The sequence below is a fragment of the Pungitius pungitius genome, chromosome 10, assembly GCF_949316345.1.
Source record: "Pungitius pungitius chromosome 10, fPunPun2.1, whole genome shotgun sequence".
NCBI lineage: Eukaryota > Metazoa > Chordata > Actinopteri > Perciformes > Gasterosteidae > Pungitius > Pungitius pungitius.
The window spans coordinates 2,012,819-2,036,536 of record NC_084909.1 but is presented as its reverse complement, the minus strand read 5'-3'; the positions used below and the strand labels follow the sequence as shown (position 1 = coordinate 2,036,536).

The following is a 23,718-nucleotide window of genomic DNA, read 5'->3' as shown; positions in this document are numbered from 1 at the left end:
AAGAATAGCCCCCCCCCCCCGATACCGTCTGCTGGTGGATCTGGGTTTAGACACCTCATCAGAATTTGTAGAAATCTTTATTTATATTGTCAGTGAAAAGTACTCCCTCCCTCCCCCCCCCCCCCCCAGGGCCATGACTCTCATTCTGTTGGGACGCCACGTTGCAGTTGATCATAAAATAAACAGAAGAATAGAATAAACCACACGGATGCAGATTAAATGAAGTCCCTTTGCTTTAAAAAGGCGAGTGACCTGGATCGTGCGTTTTCTCCTACAGCAGCGCCTCGTTTCTCCAAATATAGTAAAACAACATGGTGAGGTCAACTCTCGTCTCAGTGAATCGGGGGGTGGGGGGGGGGGGGCAACGTGTGTAAACAGATAAGAGCCAACTTAAAATAGAAAAAACTGGAACACAACAAACTGATGAGCTTTGTACTTTCCTATTTACAAAGAGTTAAAGAACAGGAGCCTGACAAGAAAAGGTGTGAGAGGCCACGAGCCGTGTTCGGTACCAGGCTTTGTGCCTCGTCTTCTTCATCATCATCATCAGACTGATGGGTGGCACAGAGGCTCAGTGGCTTAAACAGACAGTATACAGGGTAACTTGACTCGCAAATTGTTGATTTAGCTTTTTAAAACAAACAGAAAAGACCTATTACAGCATAATTTGAGTTGGGGAAGAAAAAAAGCTACAACAAAAAGAAAACGGCATCTTTTCAGTTGATGCATGCAAATAAAAACACCTGCAACTGCTGTCCAAATGTAGAGCATTAAAAACCTAATTGGGTTGAAGCCGTCCTGAGAACAATCTGAAGACAATAAATACACCTATGTCAGATTCACGCAGCGCCGTCCTGTTGATGAAGGTGTGTGTGTGTGTGTGTGTGTGTGTGTGTGAGAGAGAGATAACTCAGTCCAGGCTGTGTCTGTGCTAGTATCCCTGGAGTCCGTTATACACCTTCTGTACAGAGCCCTGCTTCAGAAGACTCCGGATACCTGCAACAGCAGAACGATCACCTTCAACAGCAGCAAAAAATACAATATAAAAAAGGCACATTTTAAAACGTCAGAACAATGTGCTACGATTCTATTGGAGTTCAATTCGTTGCACTTTGAAAAAAGGGACCAAGTGTGAAAACTCACCATCCTTCTGATGTTCGTCGAGCTGCGTCTGAGGGAACTCCACGTCGAAGGTGATGATGAGGGAGCCGCGGATGTTGATGTTGTCGAAGTTGGGCAGGCCCTCTCCCTTCTTCCACATCCGGGCGCCGGGCTTGGTGATCTTATCCCTCTCTATGTGGACCTGTCGGGCAGAGACGGAAGCAACCCCTCAACAATCCACACATCGCTTCCTTTATAAAAAAAAATAAAAAAAAACACAGTGCGACAGCGACTCCAGCTGTTCACCAAGCCGGAAATCGGCAAAGGATCTGACGGCTCTACGCGATGAAACAGAACCTTGTGTCCGTCCAGATGTTCGATGTCCATCGCAAAGCCGACCAGCGCCTCCACCAGGGAGATGGTGACGTTGGTGTACAGGTCGTCTCCTCTGCGTTCAAACACAGGATGTCTAGAAAAGGGAACAGAAAAAACAAACAAAAAAGCATCATGGTCTGACACCACATTCTACGCTGAAAGACTTTTGTTGTAGCCGATCCAGCTTGTTCGTACTTTAGCACTTTGATGCGGAAACGCAGATCTCCGGGCTCGCCGTCGATGTGAGGTTCCCCTGCAAATAAACGCGTCAGTAACGGCTCAAATATTTGGGAAAAAAACAACAGATTCAATGACACGCTTTGCCAAGAGTTACCTTCCCCAATGAAGGGGTACTCCATTTCATCTCGGACTCCTTGTTCAATTTCAACCTCCAAGGTCCGCTCTTCATTCACCAGCCTGTGGGGAGCAGCACAAAATGAATTTAAAAAAAAAAAAAAAATTACATATACACCTCTGATATCAACTCGTCTTAATTATTTGAGAAACCCCCCCAAAAAATAATTTTATTGATTGCCAACTACTTCTTGCTCAGGTGTCCTGAACCATTTTGAGCTACATTCGAGTTCTTCCACATAGCCTCCGTTACTGGACCCCCCCCCCCAGTCCGAGTAACAAACAGGAGTTTCACCCCCCCCCCCCAAAGCAACGACCTACTTCACGTTGGGACACTCGTCGCACACCATCTCCTGAGTCATCTGGAAGCGTCCGGGTCCCAGCTGCGTCGTCCTCATCTCCTGCCTGCAGTTACACTTCCTCTTGCCGGGGGCTTCTTTGGCGATGGGCTTGTTGCGTACAACCTGGGCGACACCGCGGGGGGGGCAAATCAGACTTAAAATATGGCAAAGGCAGTCAATCCAAATCTGCAGTTGCGGCACATTCGATCACATATTTCAAATAGGATTAATAAAGTGTGGGGTGTTGATGCAGCGAGCAGGATTTCCCCCCGCCCCCCCCCTCACCTCGACAAAGTTCCCAGAGTACACCTCTTCAAGCATGACCTCCAGGTCTAGTATGATGTCATTTCCTCTGGGGATGTTCTTGTCCTGTTGCTGTCGATTTCCTCCAAACATGAAACCAAAGTCACCAAAGAAGCTGCAGCAGGAAGACAGAGCGAGAGCAGAATATTGGAGACACAATTTAAAAACAAATTATCTTCTGTCAGAACATTTAAAATAAATTCCCAGACATGTTATTTGAGTGTACCAACCCTTTATGAAAATTTGTTTGCAAGAATAACAAGTCTCACCTAGTTTTGGGTGAATTTATGCCTAAAGATTGAAAATGTAACATAAATAGGAGTAATAAAATCAGCAGCAACATTGATCTTTGAAATCAGTGTCACACTGACACAAATACTCTCGTTAATCCAAGGCACACAATACAAACGGTTTTGAATTAACTATTTATTTGGTTTAAAAAAAATATAAGATAACCAGATTCACAGTTGCCAGGGAAGCCCAAGTTATCTAAATCAACAATAAAGTAATTTTGGTTATATGGTTGAATTTCTCCATTATCTCCAGGGTTGAGTGATTATGTGGGTTAATTTGACCCAAAACACCATTGTTTTCTTGGTGAATTTGCCCTTTAGGAAGACCTTACATAAACCATCTAATAGCGTTCAGTGAAGTTCTCTAATGTACGACTGTAATTTTTTTTTTTAAAAACCTGAGTGCGAGAAACGAACCTGGAGAAGATATCATTGTGTGAACCGTGGTGACCCTCTTTGAGTCCATCTTCTCCGTACGCATCGTACTGTTTCCTTTTCTCCTCGTCCGAGAGCACCTGAACAGCAACGACAACAACCCGTCAGTCACAGAATATTCAAACAAAGCAGTACTAGTTGCATAACAGGGTTGAATCAGATAAGATGGAACTATATTTATCCTGAAGGGAGCCACAGTCACAGCTAAAAGTAGGAAAGAGGGATTATGAAAAAACATCAATAAATGACCATTGTTAAGTGTATACAGACGTCATATACCGATAAATACTCATTTGTGTCCTACTAGAATGTTGCAAGTATACCATTTTCCACTCAAATCACTCAAAAAAAGAAGAAAAAGACCAACGTGAACGTTTCATAGAAAAACACCTGCATTTAGTCCCCGCCCACTTATCCACGTCTGGCTTTCCTGAACGCCAGCTGTGCTGCGTCACGGCCAATCGGATGCAGCCACACGGTCTACTCGACCAATCACAGCGGCCGTAGCGTCTCCAACAACAACCAAGATAGCCAGCGTACAAAATTACTTTTGTATCGGTGTCTCTTCCGGAATCATCCATGTAAGCTGGATCTACAGTACCAGTCTTACGTTTAATGACAGCCACGCACATTTAAACCAACTTTTAGAGTCAAAACGAGTCAACCGGGGCTCCCTACAACGCCAATGAAGCCCACGTTATTTGCATAACTCACCTCATAAGCTGCACCCAAGTCTGCGAATTTATCCTGAGCTTTCGGGTCGTCGGGGTTTCTGTCGGGGTGCAGCTGGAGAGCCAGCTTTCTGTAGGCCTTCTTGATATCCCTGATCGTTGCACTCTTTGTCACCCCCAAGATCTGATAGAAATCTCGTCTACAAAAGGGAGAGAGAGAGAGGGGGGGGGGGGGTCAAGTGATTTTGGATGACACACAGGCTGTAGTGACAGAACACTCTTGTATTGTGTACAGGTTGTACTGTGGTGATGAGCAGCTAGCTTGCTAACTTGGCTAAAGACACCGATCGATGAAGCCGGGTAGAGCTTAGCTGCTACGGGGGTTAGCTTCAGGCTAACTGAGCAAGCTAGCCATTCAAACCGTGAATGAATGAATACATAACGCGTAACGTTAAGTTGGTTAGTTAGACCAACATATAAATCACTTATTAGAAGAACAGCGTGGAGTGTGCGTGTGTTTGTGTGAACCTGTCCCGGTTCCACGCCACACACACGTTACAACTTGCTGTGGACCAATCACAGTGAAACATGTGTACCGCCCGGCGAAGCTCTTTCAAACGGCCGAGTGGGTCCAACGTGAGACTTACCCCGCCAGCACCGCCGTGACAACGTAAAGGAGCAGGCAGCACACATTGCACAGGTTCATCCCTTTGGTAGCCATGGAACGCCTGTATTTTGTGGTCGGTAGGAAGTGGCGAAAGAACAGCCGGCTTTTGAAGGTTGGATCCCGGCTGCCCGTCACGAGCCTTCTTCCTTCTGTCACATAGAGCCCGCCCACTGGACGCCTAAAGCCCCGCCCCCTTTAAAGAAACACGTCGCATCCTTCTACGTAATATAGCGTCTGTTTTTTTTTCTTCTCCTACGTGTAACAGGTTACTCCAGAGCCTACAAGAAATGCATGTGTGAAGTTAAATTCAGCAAAATTAGCGTGTTTTTCCAGATAAAAACGTCCCCCCCCTGCGTTGGATAAAGCGCGTCCCCGCCAGATGCGCGCAACAGATGTCAGTTCGGAGGAGGGCGCCAAATAGGAAGAACGGCGGACGTGAGAAAGTTCTGCCTCTGTCATCGCAACCCGCCGGGGGGGGGGGGGGTCCACGACGCGACTCGTTACCGTCTTTGCTCCGACGTACGAGTGACCCATCCGGACGGAACGCCACGGCGCCGGGACCAACACAAAGGCACAAAGTAAGCCCGGGGACACGGCTGTCTCCCGGTCCCCGTTTGCCTCGTCGGTCGCGCTAGCTAACTGAAGTTAGCCGAGTTAGCGCTTCAGTGAAGTCCGTTCCGGGACGGGACCGCGCTCGTCCCCCCCGGCTACTAAAACCCTTAACCCACACGACGCTGCCTCTCACGCACTGCCAAAACACGAGGAGTGAGTTCTTGTGCGTGCGGGGTTCGTCTTTAGCCGGACTTGATTAAGTTGTATGTTATGGTCAGGTGATGACGACATGAGCGCCCTGGTTGTCATAGGAGCGTTAAAAGAGGCATTGTTCAATTAACCACATATAAAACCTTTTTTAAAATAGTATTTTTTCGTGCAATAACAATCACTAAAATCAGGTGTAAATGTAATCAGGTAAACTGCTTTTAGCTACTTTATACTTGTTAATAAAACTTGTATGGTCAGCTTTATAAAAACAAGGTGGTAATTAAGGTAATCACTCCTTGGTTAATCTAATTTCAGTATTTTTATGAGGTTCAAATTTACAGAGTGAAATTCTTGCACATCTGAGGTCCTCTTTCTTCTCTTCATGTCCTTTCTCTGCAGACATGGAGGCAGACCGAGCGAGCATATGGCCACGCATGGAACCCTTCTTACTGGGTGCGCTGCAGGTGAATATCCTCTCCCCATCCATTTTAAACCAATGACATCCACCCGGGGAATATACATGTAGTAAAACACCTGGAATCAACGCCTCTTGCAGGTGGCTCCCTCCTCCAAGCTCAGCTTCCACTACCTGCGCAAGATGGCGACGTACGTGCGAGCGCGGGAGGGCTGCTTCCCCACTTTGGGCTGGCCCATGTGGAGGCATATTTCGTGTGGCAAGCTACAGCTCCCAGAAGACGTTGCGTGGCTCTACTTCGAGACCTTTGACCTGCTAATAGGCCACACGCCAGAGGAGAGGCTGGAGTGGGCAGAGTGCCTTTCCCAGTGCTCTTCCAAAAGTGAGCTGGATCAACAAAGGAGCAAGGCAAGACAAAAATAACAAAATATCTATATATGACAGTGTGTTGGCGTTGTGCGACTGGCTCAGGTCACCTTTGTGTTGTTGTTTTTTTTTCTTCCCCTTAGGCGGAGGGAATTTGAGTAGGAGATGCACACTGATATGCGCACATTGTGTCTCCTTTTCACTCCAGCTGTCCGTGGACACAATGCAGTTCCTCCTCTTCCTCTACATCCAGCAGCTGAACCACGTGTCTCTGCGCACCTCCCTGATTGGTGAGGAGTGGCCCAGCCACCGCACTCGCTGCCCGTCCCCGTCGGACCGGGAGGCCAAGACCAGCTCTCAGAACAAGGTCCGTGTTACGGTGAAGGCAAAGAGAACTCTCATTGCAGGCTGTTGATCTGTTTCCTACCAATTTCCTGGTGTGACGCCTAGACATTATCACGTCTAATGTCTTCTCTCAATTCATCGCAATGTCTCACTCGCTGTCCTTTTTTTTTCTGTTTGGTTCTGCAGAACTGGGACGATCAGGCTCACCTGTCGTTTGTGAAAAGCCATCTCGCTGAGATTCTGGAGTTGCTGGTGGAGCCTGGCCAGCTGTCACAATCTGGACAGGCCCTCAGAGATTGCCAGGTCTGTGGACTGTGTGCACACATAAAGGTTTACTTTACGTAAAAAATAAAGAGTCCTTTGACAACGGGGGGGGGGGGGGGTGTCTCTCCTGGCAATGTGGAAAAAGAGAATTCCCTTAATCTGCAGCTCCCGTGTCTCTTCTGCCAGATCTCCCTGAAGGCCGTGCAGAGCTTGGGCCTGCTCTTGGAGGGCTCGGTCTCCCACGGCAGGGCGGTTCTGCCCGTCCACAAGCTGCTGAGCAGAGGCGCCCTCCAGACGCAGGCCGGCTACTCGGCGCTCAGCCGCTCCTTCCCCCAGCACAAGCTCCTCTCGTGCCTCCAGCAGAGCCTCACCCTCAACCCCTTTGGGATGACCGCCTGCCTGTGCTCGGGCAAGAAACTGGCCTGGGCCCAACAAGGTATCCTAAAATCTCCTGGACTGATGTTTTGTGTGGCGTCTTCAGAGAAGAATCTCTGATCATTTGCAGCCATAAATCGTTCTGTCAGTCTACGTTTCTCTGACTTTGCTCTCGGCCTGTGCGTCCCAGTGGAGGGATCCATGAAGAGGGCCAAAATAGCCCGAAACACCCACATGGCTCCGCCCGGCAGCAAGATAGTGCTGATGTCGCAGGTCTTCAAACAGACGCTGGCGAAGACCTCGGACAAGCTGACCGGCGCCAACATCAAAATCCACAGATGCTCGGATGCCTTCATCTACCTTCTCTCCCCTCTCCGGTAAGCGTGGCTCCCGTTCACGGTGGACTCCCCCCCCCTTCCCTCCGTCATGGCCTCTGTTCCACCACCAGATCAGTCAGCGTGGACAAGTGCCGCGACTGCACGGTGGTCCTGGGTCCAGTCGAGACCAGCGTCCACATCCACGGCTGCCAGAACCTGCGGGTGGTGTGCGTGGCCGGCCGCATCGCCGTCGGCGTGTCCTCGCGCTGCACCATCCACGCCCTGACGCCCACCCGCCCCTTGCTCCTCCCCGGGAACACGGACGTCACGCTGGGGCCGTTCCACACGTTCTACCCCACCCTGGAGGACCACATGGCCAGCGCGGGCCTGGCCGTGGTGCCCAACGCCTGGGACCGCCCGCTGCTCCTGGGGAACGAGGGCCTCGTCGGCGCCGAGCCGGGCTGCTTCCGCCTGCAGCCCCCGGCCGAGTTCAACGCGCTGGTCGTGCCTTTCGAGACTGAGGGGGACACGTGCGAGGTGCCGGGGGGGCTGCCCCCCCAGTACCAGGCGGTGCTTGACGAAAAGCAGAGGAGGATTCAGAACTGGCAGAAGACCGTGCTGGAGGCCCGGCTGAACAAGTGAGTGGCCGATCGGACCACAGAAACACTTTCTAATACCACTTGTACGTATATAAAGAGTGTTTTTAATAGTCAGCTATTAGAGCGAGCTCGCCACAGAATGATTGATTGCTGATCCCCCCCCCCCCACCCTCCTGCTGCGTATCGATTTATTTAACTTTCACGCCTGCTGTCGTCCTCTGGTTTCTCGTTTGTGCTCAAGGGAGCAGAAGCGGCAGTTCCAGGAGTTGGTGGAGGTCAAGTTCCACGAGTGGCTTCTGGAAACGGGCCACAGGCAGGAACTCGACAGCCTCGTCCCCCCAGCGGCGGAGACGCCGCCACACGACGACGCCGCCGCCGCCAAACACACCAGGAAGTGACGGGCAGAGAGGCGCTTTGGTCTAAACGTAGCGAGACGGGGCTGCACGACCGGGCCGCGCGTGGTCCGACACTCGGAGCGCTTCTTCAGGTCGTAACAGGGCGGCGTGGTTCGCTTTGCTTTGCTCCGGTTGGTGTGCAGCGGTGGATTTACTGCCAGTTTAGCCCCGCTCGTTGTGGCGTGTAACCCGGTGCGGCCTGTTGGAGAGGAGCCGCCCACAGAGGAGGCGTGGCATCGTGTTTGAAGAGGAGCCTTCAGTGACTTGTTCTCTCGGAGCGTCGATGCCTCCTGAAACGCAGCCACTGATCTCGAAACGGTCGTCAAGGCACAGTTTGAGAATTCAAATCAACTTTTGGCAGGATTTTAATTTTTAGAGTCTGCATTTAGAAACTAATAGCAATGGGTTGGGGGGGGGGGGTCGTCACCACCTTAACGCACTGATAGCTTGATGGGTTCTTGTCCATTGCGCCTCCAGGGATTTTCACTCACGCACTCAGCGCTACTCACTTGTTGGAAAAAAGTGTGGGGGGGGGGGGGGGGTTTACACTTGCATTTAAAGATGAATGCAGCACTTTGGGTATTGAGGACATATTATTAGTGCTCCTACAGTTACTAGCTCAGGTCTTTGTATTTTTGTGTTTTTGATCAAATAATAATTGGCAATCAAGTGTTTTCCACTGAAGGGATTAACAATGACCTTCATATTTTATGAAGGTAGAGACAATACTTTTATTACTTCTGCAGCTGTCTAGATGTTTAGTTCACCTGTATGAATGTTTATTCTAGCATTATAGTAAGTACTATTTTTCAGCCTTTCATCCAGAACAGTTTTTTTAGTGTTTACAACCTCAGTGTCCTTCAGCCGATTAGCTTCCTGCTCCCTTTCCACGCATTACATGAAGGAAACGCATTACTCTAACGATGGAACTGCATTTTCGGGGCATTTTTATTTAACGAAGGGTCTTATTGATGAAGAAAAATGTACTGTTAAGATGCTATAACTCAACAGAATATTACTGTAAGTTTTTAAAATGCTGCTTTGTCTCCAGATGTGATCACACTGTAAAATCTTACTGCCGCAAAGATTTGATTTGAATACACACGCACCTCAATATGAAGTGCACAATATAGTTGGTGATTGAAAATAAATTATAGTTTGGACTAAAGGCCTGTTTTGATGCTGTCTTTACGTTTGTCCACTAATGTGATGTGAATTCTTTGATTCATAAATACTTGTATTCATTCTCAGAATACAGAAGCACAATTTGGAGGTACTTGTACTGTAGTTTATCATTTTAATGGGACTTTACTTCCTCTCCACCACATGTCGGATATAAACGTACTTTGACCATAACCAATTCCTCAGTCTATGTATGAATACAGATACTGTAGTATATTAAACATGTAAAATTCAGCATGGCAATGGATGCATTTGTAGTAACATTTATAATCAAATCTATGCACTTTATAGATATATTACAGCAGCCTTTGTGTGTCAGATGTTTGTACCTTACTGATAATCAACTTGTTGCTTCTTTAACTAGAATAAATCCGAACACTGGTCCATAAGGCAGAAACAAGTCCTGAGTTAGCAGGTCCAGGAGCTGGCATATGTAACATGGAGCGAGGGGGGGTGGGTGGGCACTGCACCCAGCCAGCAGAGAAGTGGGGTCAATGGACGCTTACCATGCCCGCCCTTTATGCCGTAATCCTTCCTCGCTTTTCTGGAAAGACTGAATAGCACTAGAATCACTGACTCAATTTTTGGATCTCATTTTCATGACAAAGCGATTGTTCCCCTTTTTGCCTCCACCGTTGCAGTTTATAAACGTGGGAAAGCGGGGGATATAAAAAGGGGCCGGCGAGGGGCTGCTGCAACACTGAGACCTCAGAGGAGCCACCAGCACCATCACCAGCACCACCACCAGCACCACCTCACACCTCCAGGGCTGTCCCACACGCTGTATCCAAGATGGGCAGGGTGAGTTAAGGCCAGGTGGGACTCTGGTAACACTGTAGCATGGAGCTAGAGAGTGAATGTGGGGGGGAGGGCAAAGCCGTATGTGCAGGTATGTGGGGGGGGGGGGTGCGGGGGGGCTGTAGGAGGTGGATCGCCCTCCGCCAAAGGAGGTTAAAGCTCCACCGGGGGAAAAAAATAATGCTAAAATTTATATTTTTGGAAAATGTGGCTAGTGGACGAGATGTAAGACTCCCCCGTTGTCGTCGTCCTCCCCCCCCCCCCCCCACAGATTGTCTTCTACGAGGACAAGAGCTTCCAGGGACGTCGCTATGAGTGCGACAGCGACTGCTCCGACTTCCACGCCTACCTGAGCCGCTGCAACTCCATCCGGGTGGAGAGCGGGGCCTGGGTGGTGTACGAGCGGCCCACCTACATGGGCCACCAGTACGTCCTGACCAGGGGGGAGTACCCGGAGTACCAGCGCTGGATGGGCCTCAACGACCGCCTCAGCTCCTGCAAGATGGTCCGCTTCGTAAGTCGGGCCCGTGTGGCGTGCGGCGTGACCTCTGACCCCGCGGGGCCTTTCCTCTTTGCCGCTGAGCAGGGGAGAGGTCACGCGGGGCTGTTGATGCCGCCCATGACTGCGGGGCTTTGTCAATGTAGGCCAATACAGGGTGTGGGGGAGGGGCGATGGGGGGGGGGCAAAGGGGGGCACTTACACAACAAGTAAAAATCCATCTAGTCTGTCCAGGCTTGTACGCACTACACAAACAAAAGCAGCCCCTTCATGCACGCTACAGATGCAAATCTCATCTCCCCCGTTTATCCCCCCCCCCCGCAGACCAGCGGGAGCCAGTACAAACTGCAGCTGTATGAGAAGGCCGACTTCGGGGGCCAGGCCTTCGAGGCCACGGAGGACTGCTCCTCTCTCCTGGAGAAGATCCGCTGGAGGGAAGTCCTCTCCTGCAAGATCCTCGACGGCTGGTGGGTCTTCTACGAGCACCCCAACTACCGCGGGCGCCAGTACTTCCTGGAGAAGGGGGAATACCGCAAGCCGGCCGACTGGGGGGCCGTCAGCCCGACGGTCCAGTCCTTCAGGCGCTTCACCGAGTGACTCGACCTCCACGTTGAAAAGAAAACGACCCAATGAGTTGATATTTGCAAATGATTTTAATTCACTGTGATGAATAAAATATTTTTAAAAAGTCTATCAAGCAAACTGAGAACATTTTCTTTTCCAGATGTGAGATGTTTAATGAGCTGGGGGGGGGTCATATAGAAGCATCAGCATTAAAGCCGAGACAAACCAGATAAAAGCTTTCACAGCTTCATAGGAGCACCTTCAGGTTGCAGGTCTGAGGTCCACAGTGACGGGCTGCAGGTTGAAGTGAGTCCCAAAAGAGAAGCAGTTTCCTCCCCCGCCCACCAGGAGCAGCTGAGGCTCCTCTGGGTCCGACAGCTCGGAGCAGAACGAGTGCAGCATCAGGGGCCACGGCACCGAGCTCTGGAGCGGGGCAGACGTTGGTCAGGGTTAGACCCCCGGGGGCCCGAGGACGCTCCGGCGACGTGCGGCTACTCACCGTGTCCAGTCGGAACTCGGCGCTGCTGCGCGCGCTGAGGTCGACCACGGCGACCCCCGGGACGCCGTCCGAATGCAGCCAGACGCCGCCGACCACGACCAGCCGGTGGCCCACCACGTGGGCCGAGTGGGAGTACCTGACGCGGGGAGCAGAGAACCTCAGGGCGCGGGTTTTTTTTTAACTCGCCGGTGTGGAGGTCAGGAGGGGGGTGGGGGGTGGGGGGTGGGGGGGGGGGGGGGAGCTGTACGCACCTGGGAACAACGGGGGGCCGCACCTCCACCCTCTCCCAGGAGAAGCCTCCGTCAGTCGGCCGCAGCACAGCCGGGCCGCCCAGCGGCACCCCCCTTCGGTCTAACCCTCCGAACACCACCACACCCCCCCGGTATGAACAGGCGGAGTGGGAATGGCGGGCCTCCGGCGCTGCGCCCTCTACTGGGACCTGTAGATGATACGATAAGATTGATGATATATATACACTGTATATATGTGTGTGTAAATAAAGATTAGACAAACCTGGGTCCAGTGCTGCTGGTCTACACTCAGGAAGCCGCTGTCACTCAGCGCTGCCTCCGATTCATTCTTTCCACCGAACACGAACAGAAAGCTTTTGCCTGCACAGGAAAATGAAGCTTGAGCTTTTGTTTTTATAATGAATAAGACATCAAATAAAAATAAAAAAAGACAGGAGACTTCCTGTTTGATCTCACCCTTGTGACGGACGGCGGTGGCGGTGTGCCTCCACCTTGGCGCCGGCGGCTCTCCCGTACAGACCATCGGCTCCACACACAGCTTCCCTGTGGCGGGGGGGCCGAGGGCGTCCGGGGTTACTCTCATGAGGGCCCTGACCGGGTTAAGTGGGGAGGAGCGGCCCCCGAAGACCACGACCCCTCCCCCGGGGAGAGGGGTGGCGGTGTGGTAGAGCCGGACACCTGGGGGCCGCATCGCGGTTAGCCACGAATCGCTGCAGCGAGAGTGCAATTCAAACCCCCCCCCCTCTCACCTAAACCCACTGTTGGCTCCACGTCGACGGATCTCCAGCCGCCCTCGTCCCTGAGGAGCATCCGGGTCACCGGCCCCCTGCCTCCTCTGGCCGAGCCTCCCGTCAGCAGGACCCGCCCCGGGCTCAACGGGGTGGAAGCCATCCCCAGACCCTCCACGCCAAGCGCCACGGGCCGAGCGCTGAGCGCCGCGGGGCTCCAGGAGGGGACAATGGAGGGGGCTGGAACGGTTCAGACACCAAGCGGATAAAAAGATACCATCGGTGGGATCGAGCGCACCGGTTTGTCCTTGTGGGGGGGGGGGGGGGCGACGACAAAGTGATAGCTACCTGGAGCAGGGGTGAGTAACGTCTGAGCCATCGAGGGGCCCCGGGAGGCAGTAAGGATGAAGTAGTGTGAACATTTCTGGTGCCACTCCTGAGGACAGAGACATGTACAGCCCTGAGGTACAGGACGAGGACAGAGACATGTACAGCCCTGAGGTACAGGACGAGGACAGAGACATGTACAGCCCTGAGGTACAGGATGAGGACAGAGACATGTACAGCCCTGAGGTACAGGATGAGGACAGAGACATGTACAGCCCTGAGGTACGGGACGAGGACAGAGACATGTACAGCCCTGAGGTACAGGACGAGGACAGAGACATGTACAGCCCTGAGGTACAGGATGAGGACAGAGACATGTACACCCCTCGGGTGAGGTACAGGACGAGGAGGGTGGAGGAAGTCTTTGGGGGGGCTGACCTCATATTCGTCAAACGGCTCCAGGCTCTCCACCCTGCGTCTCTCCTCCTCGGGGAGCATCCCGAGGTAGAAGGCGTTCATGTCCAGACACACGCACTGCTCCCAGCCCTGAGGACAAAGGCAACATCTCAAAACCACGGGCGTGCGGACTGAAGCCACCACCAGGCGCGCCGGGGGGGGGGGGGGCGTTTGTCTTCGAGGCACACTTGCCCGGTCCAGGAACCGCCGCCTCTGCGCCGCGGCGTCCGGGTACCGCCGAAGGCCGTGCAGCGTCGAATTCAGCTTGCGGAAATGGGTTTGCATGACCCGGCCGAAGGGGTCGCCCGGACGCATCTGCTCGTACACGACGAAGAGCGACCGCGGCAGGAGCCTCGACGCCCAGCTGATGACGGCGTCCGACCTGGAAGACACGCCACGTGAAACGGACCAATCCGACGGGTTTCACGCCGTCACCAAAAGCGGTCCCCTAACTTACGACTGCGTTTCCATGTAGGTGAGCACCACCTCGGAGAGAACGAGGGTGGGGGCCGTGCGGTCCAGACCAGCCGCACCCAGAGCCTCCTCCACCCGGGACTCCTCTCGGACGTCCACCCCGATCAGCTGGTACTGACGGCTGGACACGTGGACCGGTCCTGAAGGCACAGAGGGCGGTGCGTGAACTCCCAGAATACAACAACGCGGGACACAGAGAGACGTCTTCGAGTGGGGGAGGGGGAGGGGGGGAGAGGACGGCGCTGACCCGCGGGGGGAGGCGAGCCGGGTTCCAGCGCGTCCCTCAGCGTGGCGTTGGAGGCGATCAGGGCGGCTTTGCGGCGGCTGACGTCGGGGAAGTCCACCTCAAACATGACCGCCCCGTCCAGGGCTTCGTCGGCGTGCAGGCGGAAATACGCCGAGTCGAACCCCGCCCCCAGAGACAGGATCTGACAGAAGCGGGACGATGAAGAAAAATCAGAATAAGAATAAACGTTACACTGTCTAATGAAATAAGCGGCGGCGTTCCGTTACCTGTCTCAGGGGGCAGTTCTTGGTGACGTGCAGGAACCGTCGCACACAGCAGTCCACGGCTTTCCAGCGCACATAGTAACCCCTGTGGTGTGACACGTGGTTATTGTTTTAAAACGCACACACCGTGACCCCATGTGCTACTTCCACCTGTGTGACCCTGCCGACCTGTTGACGAGCGGGGCCCTCCGGGCCTCCTTGCACACAAGGTGTCGGAGGAAGTCGTCGTGGAAGTAGCCCCTCGCCGCCGCGGACAGCTTGCTCACCACGCTGCTGTCGTTGGTCCCCTGTACCTGGATGGTCGAAGGAAGGAGGCCCGTCACAACCAGGAACGAGCATGTGACCGTGCGAGGGGGGGGGGGGGGGGGGGAATACTCGGACTCTTTGCTTGAGTAAAATGAGCAACTGCACGAAGTAAAGGTGCTGTATTGTTATAATAATGCAGGTCCTTTTTTGGCAAAATGGATGAGCGGAAGCAGAAAAAGCTGTTATCTGAATTTGACTCTTTGACTGATTATTGCACATTATCAGAATACTAGTGTACTAATGTACAGTACTAGTGTACTAATGTACAGTACTAGTCTACTAATGTACAGTACTAGTCTACTAATGTACAGTAACTGTCAGTATTGTGTGTTTGGGGTAAAGATGAGATAGCTTGATTTTTAATAATCCTACATGTAAAATAATATCAACTTCTATATGTACGTGCAGAAGGGTAAAGCTGTCAATCAAATGTTGAGGGGAAGTAGAGCATCCCCCCTCTGATGTGCATAAGAACACAGTGGCATAAAAAACCCAACAACATTAGTGAAAGAATCAGTGAGCCTTACCGCGGAGTCCTTTCCCTGCTGCTTTCTGTTTGACGTTGGCATAATGTCTAAACTCAACACACGTTCACCTGTGTGTTCCGTAAATATCAAAGTCGTGTTGCATTGAGAGGAGTCTCGCGGACTCAAATGTCGCCCCTGCGGCCCGCAGCGCCCCCCGCGGCCCGGAGGCCACTCGAGTAAAACTCCGCTCAGATCGTTAAGACATCAAGGGAAACACGTCGCTAGTGCGCCGGTAATACGCTTTTTCTGGGCCTTGGTTGTATCCGTAGTTGTTAATTTAATTTATCTTTCTTACCGCCGATAAAAGCACATTTGATATAAAAACCGAGGGGTGTAAACAGGTGAAGTCACCGAATCGACCGTGAGGGGGAATGCGGTCGGGTTTCCACAATGCGGCACTCAGTGCGCATGCGCGGGTTTACCGGAAGCGTTAACATTGTCTTCCACCAGCTGATGGCCCAGTTGTCAACAGTCGCGCTCGCTGCCGAAACGACAGTTGAAGCCGTGAGTATTCTGATATTTTCCTCTCGGTGGCGTTCGGTTAGTTAAATCCAAAGCGTCCATTTGCGCGTTTGACTGAGCGTCGACTGTGTAAATTCAGTTTTTTTTTTCGCGTCGCGTCCCGGCCGAGTGCGGCGTCCCGTTAGCACACGACGACACGACGACGGCGAGGGCTGCGCGACACGCGACACGGTCCGCGGGTGAGTCGGCTGAACGGAGGCAGCGGCACCAGGCGCGTCGGGGGGGGGGGGTCTGCCGTGTCGGGTGACCGGTCTGCCGCAACGCTGCGTGGGTCACTGTCTGCGGGAGACAGCGGTTTGTGAGGCGCAGCATCCCAAGGTTCTCTGCCTGACCACGGAGGACACATGTTTTCATGCCTGAATCGGTGGGACATTCAGGGGGTGTTGAGTCTCTCAAGCAATGCTGCAAAGCGAGCACGCGCACTGTCCAAAACCAAACCAAACCTAACTTAACGGGGGGGGCAGTTGTTGAAAGAGAAAGGACATTGTAGTAGGAGACATTCACTGCCGCTAAATGGGAATTATTGCATTTGGATGGCAGTCCCTGCTATTCCTTTTAGTCCTCAAAAAAAGTCCATTCTTGAGACTGCACCGGAGGTTTGTTGCACAGAGAAAGACACTTTGTGTGCCTGAGGTAAACAAACCGTCTCCCTTCTTCCCCCCCCCCCCAGAGAGACGCCTGAGACGACGTCGTCGTCGTCATCATCGCCCGAGGGTCCACTGTCCAAGTGACTGCCACGTCCACTGGTGGGGGTGGAGGAGGAGGAGGCCCAGCGACACCTGCCGTCTCCCACGCGGGCGGCTCCAGAGCAGCATGAGCTCCAGGGGGAGTGGGGGCCGCTCCAACGGCGCGCTGCCGCAGACCAAGATCTGCCAGTTCAAGCTGGTGCTGCTGGGCGACATGGCCGTGGGCAAGTCCAGCCTGGTGCTGCGCTTCGTCAAGGGACAGTTCGACGAGTTCCAGGAGACGACCATAGGAGGTGAGTGGGAACCCGGTGGGGTGCGTGTGTGTGTGTGGGGGGGGGGGGGGTTAAATGCTCATCGGGTGATTGACCGGCCCTTTTCGTTGCAGCCGCGTTCCTGGCTCAGTCGGTGTGTCTGGACGACACCACGGTGAAGTTTGAGATCTGGGACACGGCGGGACAGGAGCGCTACCACAGCCTGGCTCCCATGTACTACCGAGGCGCCCAGGCCGCCATCGTCGTCTTTGACATCACCAAGCCGGTGCGAACAGACACTGATCGAATGGCCCGTTGTTTTGTGTTGACCGAATGGCTCCTCGTTAAGCAATTTGAAGTGTAACGCAGCATCACACTTGTGACCGTGAGGATAAAGACGGAGAGAGCTCCTCGCCTCATTGACCTCTGCCTGTGTGTTCTGACCGTGTGTTTGCTGTGTTGCTGCAGGAGACCTTGGAGAGAGCCAAGGCCTGGGTGAAGGAGCTGCAGAGGCAGGCCAGTCCCAACATCGTTATCGCTCTGGCCGGGAACAAAGCCGACCTGTCGGAGAGGCGACTCGTGGATTACGAGGTGAGATTGTGACGTTATTATTTCATATTATTGGCACAATGGGGGCTTTAAGCAGCCCTTTGTCGCGTGGAAGGTTGGAGGAGGTCACTGATGCTTTAAACTTAATGCTTGTTTACTTGGGGGAAGAAAAAAAAAAGATTAGATTAAAAGGTTTTATTGATTAAACCGTTTTTATCAGTTTGGCTGCTCTGTGCTTGACGTCCTGATGAGTCAGCAGCTACCGACACATAAACTGCGTTTGTTGCAGAAGCTGCACGTCACGTGAAGCTCACATAACGCACGTTTATTCCTCTCAGCATCCGGCGTTTTTGGAATGACCACTGATGTGTTGTGTGTGTGTGTGTGTGTGTGTGGAAAAGGAAGCCCAGACGTATGCGGAGGACACCGGCTTGCTCTTCATGGAGACCTCCGCCAAGACGGCCATGAACGTCAACGAGCTCTTCCTGGCCATCGGCGAGTTGTCACAATATGACAAGATTTGCATGTTACTATTTTTCTCTCTGGCTGGAAAGCCCTTTTTTTTTTTAATACGTCAAACTGTTTGTGTCTTTGCAGCAAAAAAGATGCCAAAAACCGACACCCAGAACCCGACACACGCAGCGCGGCACCGGGGGGTCAACCTCCAGGACCCCGACGCCCACTCCACCCGAGCCTGCTGCGGTGGAAACTAAACCTCCCACCATCCGCGACACCACCACCACCACCACCACCACCACCCCTTCAACCACCCTGTCTCCCCTCAGACATCTTCCAGGGGCGGGGCCCGACGAGCTCGCCCTCCACTCATCCTCCTGTCCGAGCAGGACGTTCAGACACAGAAACCCTAAAAGGAGAGAGCGAGAAGGAGGGAGGAGCAGAGCGGCGTTAAAGATGTCCCACGCGTGTGTCCCTCGGAGCTGGAGAGGAGAGGAGAGGAGAGGAGAGGATGGGATGTGGGACACAGCTGCACGCCTGTTGTAGTATATTAGCACTAATTTGTGATGTTTCTTTGTTGTTTATCGTGTTCCTTCCGCTCACAGTCCTGATTGCGTAACAAAATAAATGCACAAAAATGAGCAGCACGCGCTGGCGAGCGGCCCAGAGAGGAGAGGAGAGGAAAAGAGAAAAAAAAGGCCCAGACATAAAAGAAGCAACTCTTCTTCTCCTGTTGTTGGAACTTGCACTCGCTTGCTTTGCCTCCTGCTTAGACCCGAATCGATGGAAGCCTGCTGTGAGGAGGGGCACGTGACGTGTAACCCCGGAATGAACCCCGACCTCTCTGCTGAGGGTCCGTTTCTACGTATTTATTGTCCGGCGTCGCTCCCTCTTCCTCTAAACTCTACGAAAGCGCTTGTCTGTCATTGATCTGGTCGGTCGGACCGACTCGCTTGTTTTAACGAATGATCGAGGTGCCGTGTTCCTAAAATATTTATAGTTTTCAACGCTTCAGCGTTCACACGAAAAAATGCGAAGATGATATAGACTTGATCTGAAGTGTGTGTGTGGTCATATGACTTTAATATTGTGTATGAGCAGTAAATGTAAATGACATGTCAGTAGCAGAGTAATTAATCCCTAAAAAGAAAACCACTGGATCAAAATAAGACTTTAAATCCCAGCATTTGATAAAAGGATGAATCTCACTTCATGATTCTTGCACTGGAGGAAGATGCTGAATGTAGCGGCGGGAACGTTGGTCGTCCATCTTTGGCTCCGCCCACATTAGAGAATTCATTCGCTTCACATAAGTGATGTAAGTTAATTATACATTAAGAAAATGAGATTTTTAATGGATAAAACCTGTGTGATGCCTTTTAGGATTGTTTAACACCCCCCCCCCCCGTCCTTTGTCTAATGCTAAGTTGTCTACCATCAAGATGTAGTGATCTGATCTTCATTTAGCTCAACATGATGCTCTTCAAACACAGCTGTGCGCTTTGGTTGCTGAAAATGGAACAAATTGATGAAAAAAAAGACAAAAAGTGCCTATTTGTGGGTTTCTTTTTCTGTAAATCATTGTGTGCTTCGTAGGCCGGCGGCAGGAACGATGTCGACTCGCACTAGAAACCGACAACATGTCATCAGGTCCTACTGTATCGGCTTCGTGTGGATGTAGAGAGCTCGTTGAATACACTGTATGTCGTATATTGTCTTCTAATCAAAGTGTGTTGGTTTTAGCAGGGCACACTTGTGAACCTGGAATAGATTCTTTAAAAAAAAACTTAATGTTATAAATCTGTTGGATTTAAACTAATTTGTTTCCGGGAAAATCTTTTACTTTAATGTTTATTTTCAGATTCAGAAACCGGCATATTGATAAAAAAAAAAATGTGGTGAAGCAGTTGCACCCTAAAATGATTTGTCCCCCTGTCATGGCATTAAAAAAAAGCTCATTAAATACATTAAGCAGCGTCCACTAATTCACTCTTCAGTGATGACGAGTCGACAAAGTGTTCAATAAAGTTGTGAGTGGCTCTTTGATGGCACAGTACGCTTTTCTTTGAAACTAAAAACCACACACACACACACAACTGATCAGTTTCCTTTGAGAGGTGGCTGCACAATGATTTATCACGTCTTCAGTCTAAAAGCAAAACATTTTAATTTCTGAAAATTACACATAATAATATTTTGTCCCAAACTGCTGCTAACGGGAAGCTGTATAAAAAATGGCAAATAGATATTAACCTTAATAGTACGTTTTACAAATCAATAAAAAAAAATCGAGAATTGTGCCCGCCCATTACAAAAAAGTACGAGTCCTCACTTTGTTCACCTCCCTGACCTCTAACCCTCAGTCGTCGTCATCCTCCGCCGCCGTATAGATGACCTGGTTTCTGCGTTTTATTCGGGGGGTCGTCCCTCCGCTGCCGGCAGCCGCGGCCTCCTCGCTGCTACGCTTGAGGGCGCGTAAGGCGCAGGCTTCTTCTTCACCATCATCATCATCTTCACCCTCACAGTGTTCCCCCCCCTCTGCTCTGGAGGTCGAGCGAGCTACGGCCGGGGTCGAGTGGGAGGGGGGCGGCAGGTTCATCAGGAGGGAGACGCTGGTGGGGGAGGCATCGGACTTGGGCGCGGGCAGAACCAACCGGCCGGGGGTGTGGCCTTCCCCCGCAGGCACGTCAGAGGGATGATCTCCGGCTACTGGCGATTTTGGATTAGACCCACCCTCAGCCTCCTTCTGTCCTTCCTCCTCCCCCTCCTCCTCCTCCTCCCACTCGTCCTCTATGGTGATCTCATCAGGGTTATACGAACTGGACAATCCCGAAGTGTCGGTTGGGTACTCGCTGGGTTCGTCCGCGCTTTCAGCATAATCAACATCATCATCATCATTGCCCCCTGCGCCGCGGGGGTGTCTGCTCAAGTCCACGCCTCCCTGCCCGACGAGGGCGTAGAGGTCGGTGAGGCCCAGCGTGGCGCACAGCTCGGTCGTCTGAGGGTTGGTGTTACAGCTGGGGGTGGCGTGCGGCTCGGGCCTGTCGGGGTCGTAGGGTCGCACGGTCCGGCTGAAGTTGTCTGGAATGGAAAGATCGCCGCCGAGATCCTTCACCACCTGCATCATAGCGGCTTCTGAAGGTCTAAAGTCCCACCTGACGGGTAAAGACGAGAGAGCACGCGTCATTGTGTTTACGCAGACGGCAACAGCGTCCAGAGAGGATTGGACATTTATTGATTACACTATGAATTTTTTGCAGAGGTTTGTTTGATTTCACAACGGCTGCAACAAAGTACGCACATGAAAAACCAACGTTTCCCACAGTAGGAGTCATAAAAGGGGTGGGGCTTAAGACGCTGTTTCATAAGTTTAATATCTGTACCGCTCGTGCAGGCCGTTATTCTCCGGGGGGTTCCAGGGGTGAGGGGTGGTTCTCTGCAGACTGTTGGTGGCCTTTAGAATAGCGAGCCACTCTGGATCGTACTCAAGGCCCTCGGATGAACCTGCTCGCTCTGCGACGTCCACAATCTGCAACACAAGCGTCTCGTCTTAGAACACCTCCACACCTCAGACGAGACGGTGACCTCTTTGTACATTTCTCTCACCTGTAAGAATTCCCTGTAGGGCAGACACTTATCCAGAGACAGGAACTTGGTCGCACGTGGGGCAGCATTCGCTTTAGACTAAAGGTAAGAGTATTTGCTGAGTTGAAATAATACATTGGTTTCAGGAATTACTAACGTTTAAAATGTATCAGATGTTAATACCAACGATAGCAGCCATGCAGCTATTTGCTAAAAGGCCATCACACTCACCGGATGCTTCATCAGCGCAGCGAATTTCACATGCAGATGTGCAGAGAACCAGTAGCTGGGCTGCAGGTGAGCCAGGAGCTCCTCGTTAGCCGGACTTCCCAGAGAGTTTGACTCCACTTCCTGTCGCAGAAACTTCTTCTTCCTCAACAGGTCTGCTGTATTCCCATAGCGGTAAATCCCACGAGGCCAGTCGTGGCTCATGAAAATGTCGATGGGCATCTGGATCTTAATGGACATTTGCAAAGATGGATTGTTTAAATAACTTCATTTGGAATGTTTTCCGAAAAAACATGCAAGAGAAACAAGTTCCTATAATTACCTGCTTCAGTTTGAAAACCTCAATATTGCGGATGTGGTACACACTTCGAAGTGTATTGGGATCGTATGGGGGGAACTCATGGTGACCTTGAAGAGCACACATTTCTCATCAATATACTGCAGTGTGTTTGGACAGCATAAATGAAGGAAGGAAAACCTCACCCCTTCTGTAGTCATGTGATTTGAAGATTCCAGATACGCCACCAATTCTAATCCCTTTGTAGCGAACAACACCAGCATAACCTAAGGAAACACAGGGAAGTCGTGCCTGGGAATTAACAGGCGACGGGTCGACAGAACATCAACGTTCAACGTCTCCTGGTCCCCACCTAAGTAATAAATGTTGGGCGCCACCCAGCCGCCATAAGGCAGCTCCTGCAGGTGGTTGGAAGCCTCATGGTTCCCTCCAACAAAGATGGTCAGGAGGGGAGCCTTCTTCTCTCCAGAATAGTATCTGCATCACGAGACAAAAATGTTAAAGAACGAAATGCTCTCACTCTAATCTTGCACTTTCTTTAAAGACAAAATCCCCCCCCCCCCCAACAACAGCAACAAAGAAGAACTGACTTGTAAAAGGTCTGCATCATCCTGTACTTGGGTGGTATAGCCATACACTTCATGTCTCCTTCATTTCGCGCCGCTTGAAAGTCTCCACAGCAAAGCAGCAGCTCAACTTTAACCCCCTCCTTCTTCTCCAGGTAGCCGATTGTCTCGTAGATCTTGTCCAGCTCTCCGTGGCAACAGCCTTCTACCGCAATCTTCATGCTGAGCAAACAGGTAAGACGCCAATCGCATAGAAAATCACGGTGAGGGTGGTGGATTTAATTTCGGGGACCGCTTAGGGGGTGTCAGCATTCCAGACACAAGGATGCTGGGGCCCGCTCCCAGGTAATCGTTTAGTGATCTGCGGGGGAAGTAAAACAAGACAAAGTTGGAAGCGTTGATGGCATTCAAGTCAAGATCATCATTAATATTGAGGACATCATTCAGTCAACATTGTTTTTCCAATGATGAGAATGCTGGTGATCAGCTGTTAAAGTTGGAGTGTCTTTACAGTGGTTTAACAGCCAGTGCAGTGTTTCATCTTTATGGGAAGATTGAACTGAGGAACCACTTTAATAATATTAAACATTACGCAATGCACTGGACATTACAGCATTTCGCTGCTGCTACCTGGCATTCAGCCCAACACGAGTGTCCACGAGGTATTTGCCGGAGTTTTCCTTAATGTACGGGATAACAACAACCCGTTAGCACTAAATATTAGCCACATAACATGCTAGCTAAGCTACGCACTTAGTCTAAGGTGGCACAACGTTACGTCGCGTTGAATAGTAGAACCGTTTCTCTCACAAGCATACACACAGAAAAATAAACTGAGTACTTACGGCGACGAATGGCTAACTGAAGAGTCTATTTGTGGAGTTGTATACTCCGTTAAGCTACTAAACCTTTCTGAATATCATGCTTGTGTTATGAGCATGCAGCGACGCAAAATAATGAATTTTCCCACCTTTCGTCTAGTACTGACGCGCATGCGCAAGACGTTATTCCGAAGAATTGTTTTTAATTGTTGGAAACAGATTCGACACAAAAGGGTGGAATGTATTTTCGACACATA

The 23,718-nt window shown here is 51.4% G+C and overlaps 6 protein-coding genes across 8 annotated transcripts in view; 3 read left to right on the top strand and 3 right to left on the bottom strand.

The window, feature by feature from the left end:
• The window catches only part of LOC119228777 (beta/gamma crystallin domain-containing protein 1-like), a 244,007-nt gene extending 232,553 nt beyond the window's left edge, over positions 1-11,454 (top strand). The window contains 2 exon segments of the mRNA XM_037488698.2: positions 10,653-10,887; positions 11,197-11,454. Coding sequence (XP_037344595.2) covers positions 10,653-10,887; positions 11,197-11,454 — 493 coding nt within the window.
• On the bottom strand, positions 400-4,706 carry dnajb11 (DnaJ heat shock protein family (Hsp40) member B11). The gene is made up of 10 exons (XM_037488312.2): positions 4,521-4,706; positions 3,917-4,073; positions 3,185-3,282; positions 2,457-2,589; positions 2,152-2,294; positions 1,811-1,893; positions 1,672-1,729; positions 1,459-1,570; positions 1,144-1,303; positions 400-996 (listed from the first exon to the last, which is right to left on the bottom strand). Exons 1-10 carry the CDS (start codon positions 4,592-4,594, stop codon positions 932-934), a joined length of 1,083 nt encoding a protein of 360 aa, XP_037344209.1. The 5' UTR covers positions 4,595-4,706; the 3' UTR covers positions 400-931.
• tbccd1 (TBCC domain containing 1) lies at positions 4,891-8,867 on the top strand. Its single transcript, XM_037488310.2, has 9 exons — positions 4,891-5,118; positions 5,702-5,766; positions 5,859-6,125; positions 6,292-6,450; positions 6,615-6,731; positions 6,879-7,128; positions 7,258-7,444; positions 7,516-8,022; positions 8,225-8,867. Exons 2-9 carry the CDS (start codon positions 5,704-5,706, stop codon positions 8,379-8,381), a joined length of 1,707 nt encoding a protein of 568 aa, XP_037344207.1. The 5' UTR covers positions 4,891-5,118; positions 5,702-5,703; the 3' UTR covers positions 8,382-8,867.
• On the bottom strand, positions 11,034-15,714 carry lcmt2 (leucine carboxyl methyltransferase 2). 2 transcript variants are annotated; one of them, XM_037488306.2, is made up of 15 exons: positions 15,500-15,714; positions 14,835-14,959; positions 14,670-14,751; positions 14,404-14,584; positions 14,140-14,296; positions 13,875-14,064; positions 13,665-13,772; positions 13,248-13,335; positions 12,921-13,139; positions 12,628-12,849; positions 12,434-12,531; positions 12,172-12,359; positions 11,921-12,056; positions 11,681-11,844; positions 11,034-11,460 (listed from the first exon to the last, which is right to left on the bottom strand). In XM_037488306.2, the coding sequence occupies exons 1-14, from the start codon at positions 15,539-15,541 to the stop codon at positions 11,683-11,685; spliced, it is 1,998 nt and encodes a 665-aa protein (XP_037344203.2). In that variant the 5' UTR covers positions 15,542-15,714; the 3' UTR covers positions 11,034-11,460; positions 11,681-11,682. The 2 variants fall into 2 exon arrangements, with proteins under 2 accessions (XP_037344203.2, XP_062421014.1); XM_062565030.1 differs by lacking the exon at positions 11,034-11,460 and having other exon boundaries at positions 11,505-11,844.
• Positions 15,715-15,874: 160 nt separating this feature from the next.
• On the top strand, positions 15,875-20,014 carry rab5b (RAB5B, member RAS oncogene family). Of its 2 annotated transcripts, none has more exons than XM_037488315.2 (6): positions 15,875-16,003; positions 16,692-17,000; positions 17,093-17,244; positions 17,427-17,549; positions 17,909-18,002; positions 18,105-20,014. In XM_037488315.2, the coding sequence occupies exons 2-6, from the start codon at positions 16,835-16,837 to the stop codon at positions 18,218-18,220; spliced, it is 651 nt and encodes a 216-aa protein (XP_037344212.1). In that variant the 5' UTR covers positions 15,875-16,003; positions 16,692-16,834; the 3' UTR covers positions 18,221-20,014. The 2 variants fall into 2 exon arrangements, with proteins under 2 accessions (XP_037344212.1, XP_062421016.1); XM_062565032.1 differs by lacking the exon at positions 15,875-16,003 and adding an exon at positions 16,087-16,200.
• A 7-nt stretch (positions 20,015-20,021) lies between these two features.
• On the bottom strand, positions 20,022-23,652 carry dbr1 (debranching RNA lariats 1). The gene is made up of 9 exons (XM_037488311.2): positions 23,486-23,652; positions 22,665-23,001; positions 22,427-22,551; positions 22,260-22,340; positions 22,099-22,184; positions 21,780-22,004; positions 21,570-21,647; positions 21,347-21,492; positions 20,022-21,118 (listed from the first exon to the last, which is right to left on the bottom strand). The coding sequence occupies exons 2-9, from the start codon at positions 22,859-22,861 to the stop codon at positions 20,323-20,325; spliced, it is 1,734 nt and encodes a 577-aa protein (XP_037344208.2). The 5' UTR covers positions 22,862-23,001; positions 23,486-23,652; the 3' UTR covers positions 20,022-20,322.
• Positions 23,653-23,718: the final 66 nt, after the last annotated feature.

What these genes read in the sequence shown, in the direction of transcription:
- dnajb11 (XM_037488312.2), bottom strand. Translation starts at nt 4,594, where the DNA reads ATGGCTACCAAAGGGATGAACCTGTGCAATGTGTGCTGCCTGCTCCTT. An exon ending in GACGAGTGTCCCAACGTGAA is followed by an intron (nt 1,894 to 2,151) that starts GTAGGTCGTTGC and finishes TGCTCCCCACAG; the next exon opens with GCTGGTGAATGAAGAGCGGA. An exon ending in AACATCTGGACGGACACAAG is followed by an intron (nt 1,304 to 1,458) that starts GTTCTGTTTCAT and finishes TCTGCCCGACAG; the next exon opens with GTCCACATAGAGAGGGATAA.
- tbccd1 (XM_037488310.2), top strand. Translation starts at nt 5,704, where the DNA reads ATGGAGGCAGACCGAGCGAGCATATGGCCACGCATGGAACCCTTCTTA. An exon ending in AGACCAGCTCTCAGAACAAG is followed by an intron (nt 6,451 to 6,614) that starts GTCCGTGTTACG and finishes TTGGTTCTGCAG; the next exon opens with AACTGGGACGATCAGGCTCA. An exon ending in TACCTTCTCTCCCCTCTCCG is followed by an intron (nt 7,445 to 7,515) that starts GTAAGCGTGGCT and finishes TTCCACCACCAG; the next exon opens with ATCAGTCAGCGTGGACAAGT.
- lcmt2 (XM_037488306.2), bottom strand. Translation starts at nt 15,541, where the DNA reads ATGCCAACGTCAAACAGAAAGCAGCAGGGAAAGGACTCCGCG. An exon ending in AGAACTGCCCCCTGAGACAG is followed by an intron (nt 14,585 to 14,669) that starts GTAACGGAACGC and finishes CGCTTCTGTCAG; the next exon opens with ATCCTGTCTCTGGGGGCGGG. An exon ending in ACCAGCAGCACTGGACCCAG is followed by an intron (nt 12,360 to 12,433) that starts GTTTGTCTAATC and finishes TATCATCTACAG; the next exon opens with GTCCCAGTAGAGGGCGCAGC.
- rab5b (XM_037488315.2), top strand. Translation starts at nt 16,835, where the DNA reads ATGAGCTCCAGGGGGAGTGGGGGCCGCTCCAACGGCGCGCTGCCGCAG. An exon ending in CCAGGAGACGACCATAGGAG is followed by an intron (nt 17,001 to 17,092) that starts GTGAGTGGGAAC and finishes TTTTCGTTGCAG; the next exon opens with CCGCGTTCCTGGCTCAGTCG. An exon ending in CGAGCTCTTCCTGGCCATCG is followed by an intron (nt 18,003 to 18,104) that starts GCGAGTTGTCAC and finishes GTGTCTTTGCAG; the next exon opens with CAAAAAAGATGCCAAAAACC.
- dbr1 (XM_037488311.2), bottom strand. Translation starts at nt 22,861, where the DNA reads ATGAAGATTGCGGTAGAAGGCTGTTGCCACGGAGAGCTGGACAAGATC. An exon ending in ATGATGCAGACCTTTTACAA is followed by an intron (nt 22,552 to 22,664) that starts GTCAGTTCTTCT and finishes CTCGTGATGCAG; the next exon opens with ATACTATTCTGGAGAGAAGA. An exon ending in AGGTTTTCAAACTGAAGCAG is followed by an intron (nt 22,005 to 22,098) that starts GTAATTATAGGA and finishes ATGTCCATTAAG; the next exon opens with ATCCAGATGCCCATCGACAT.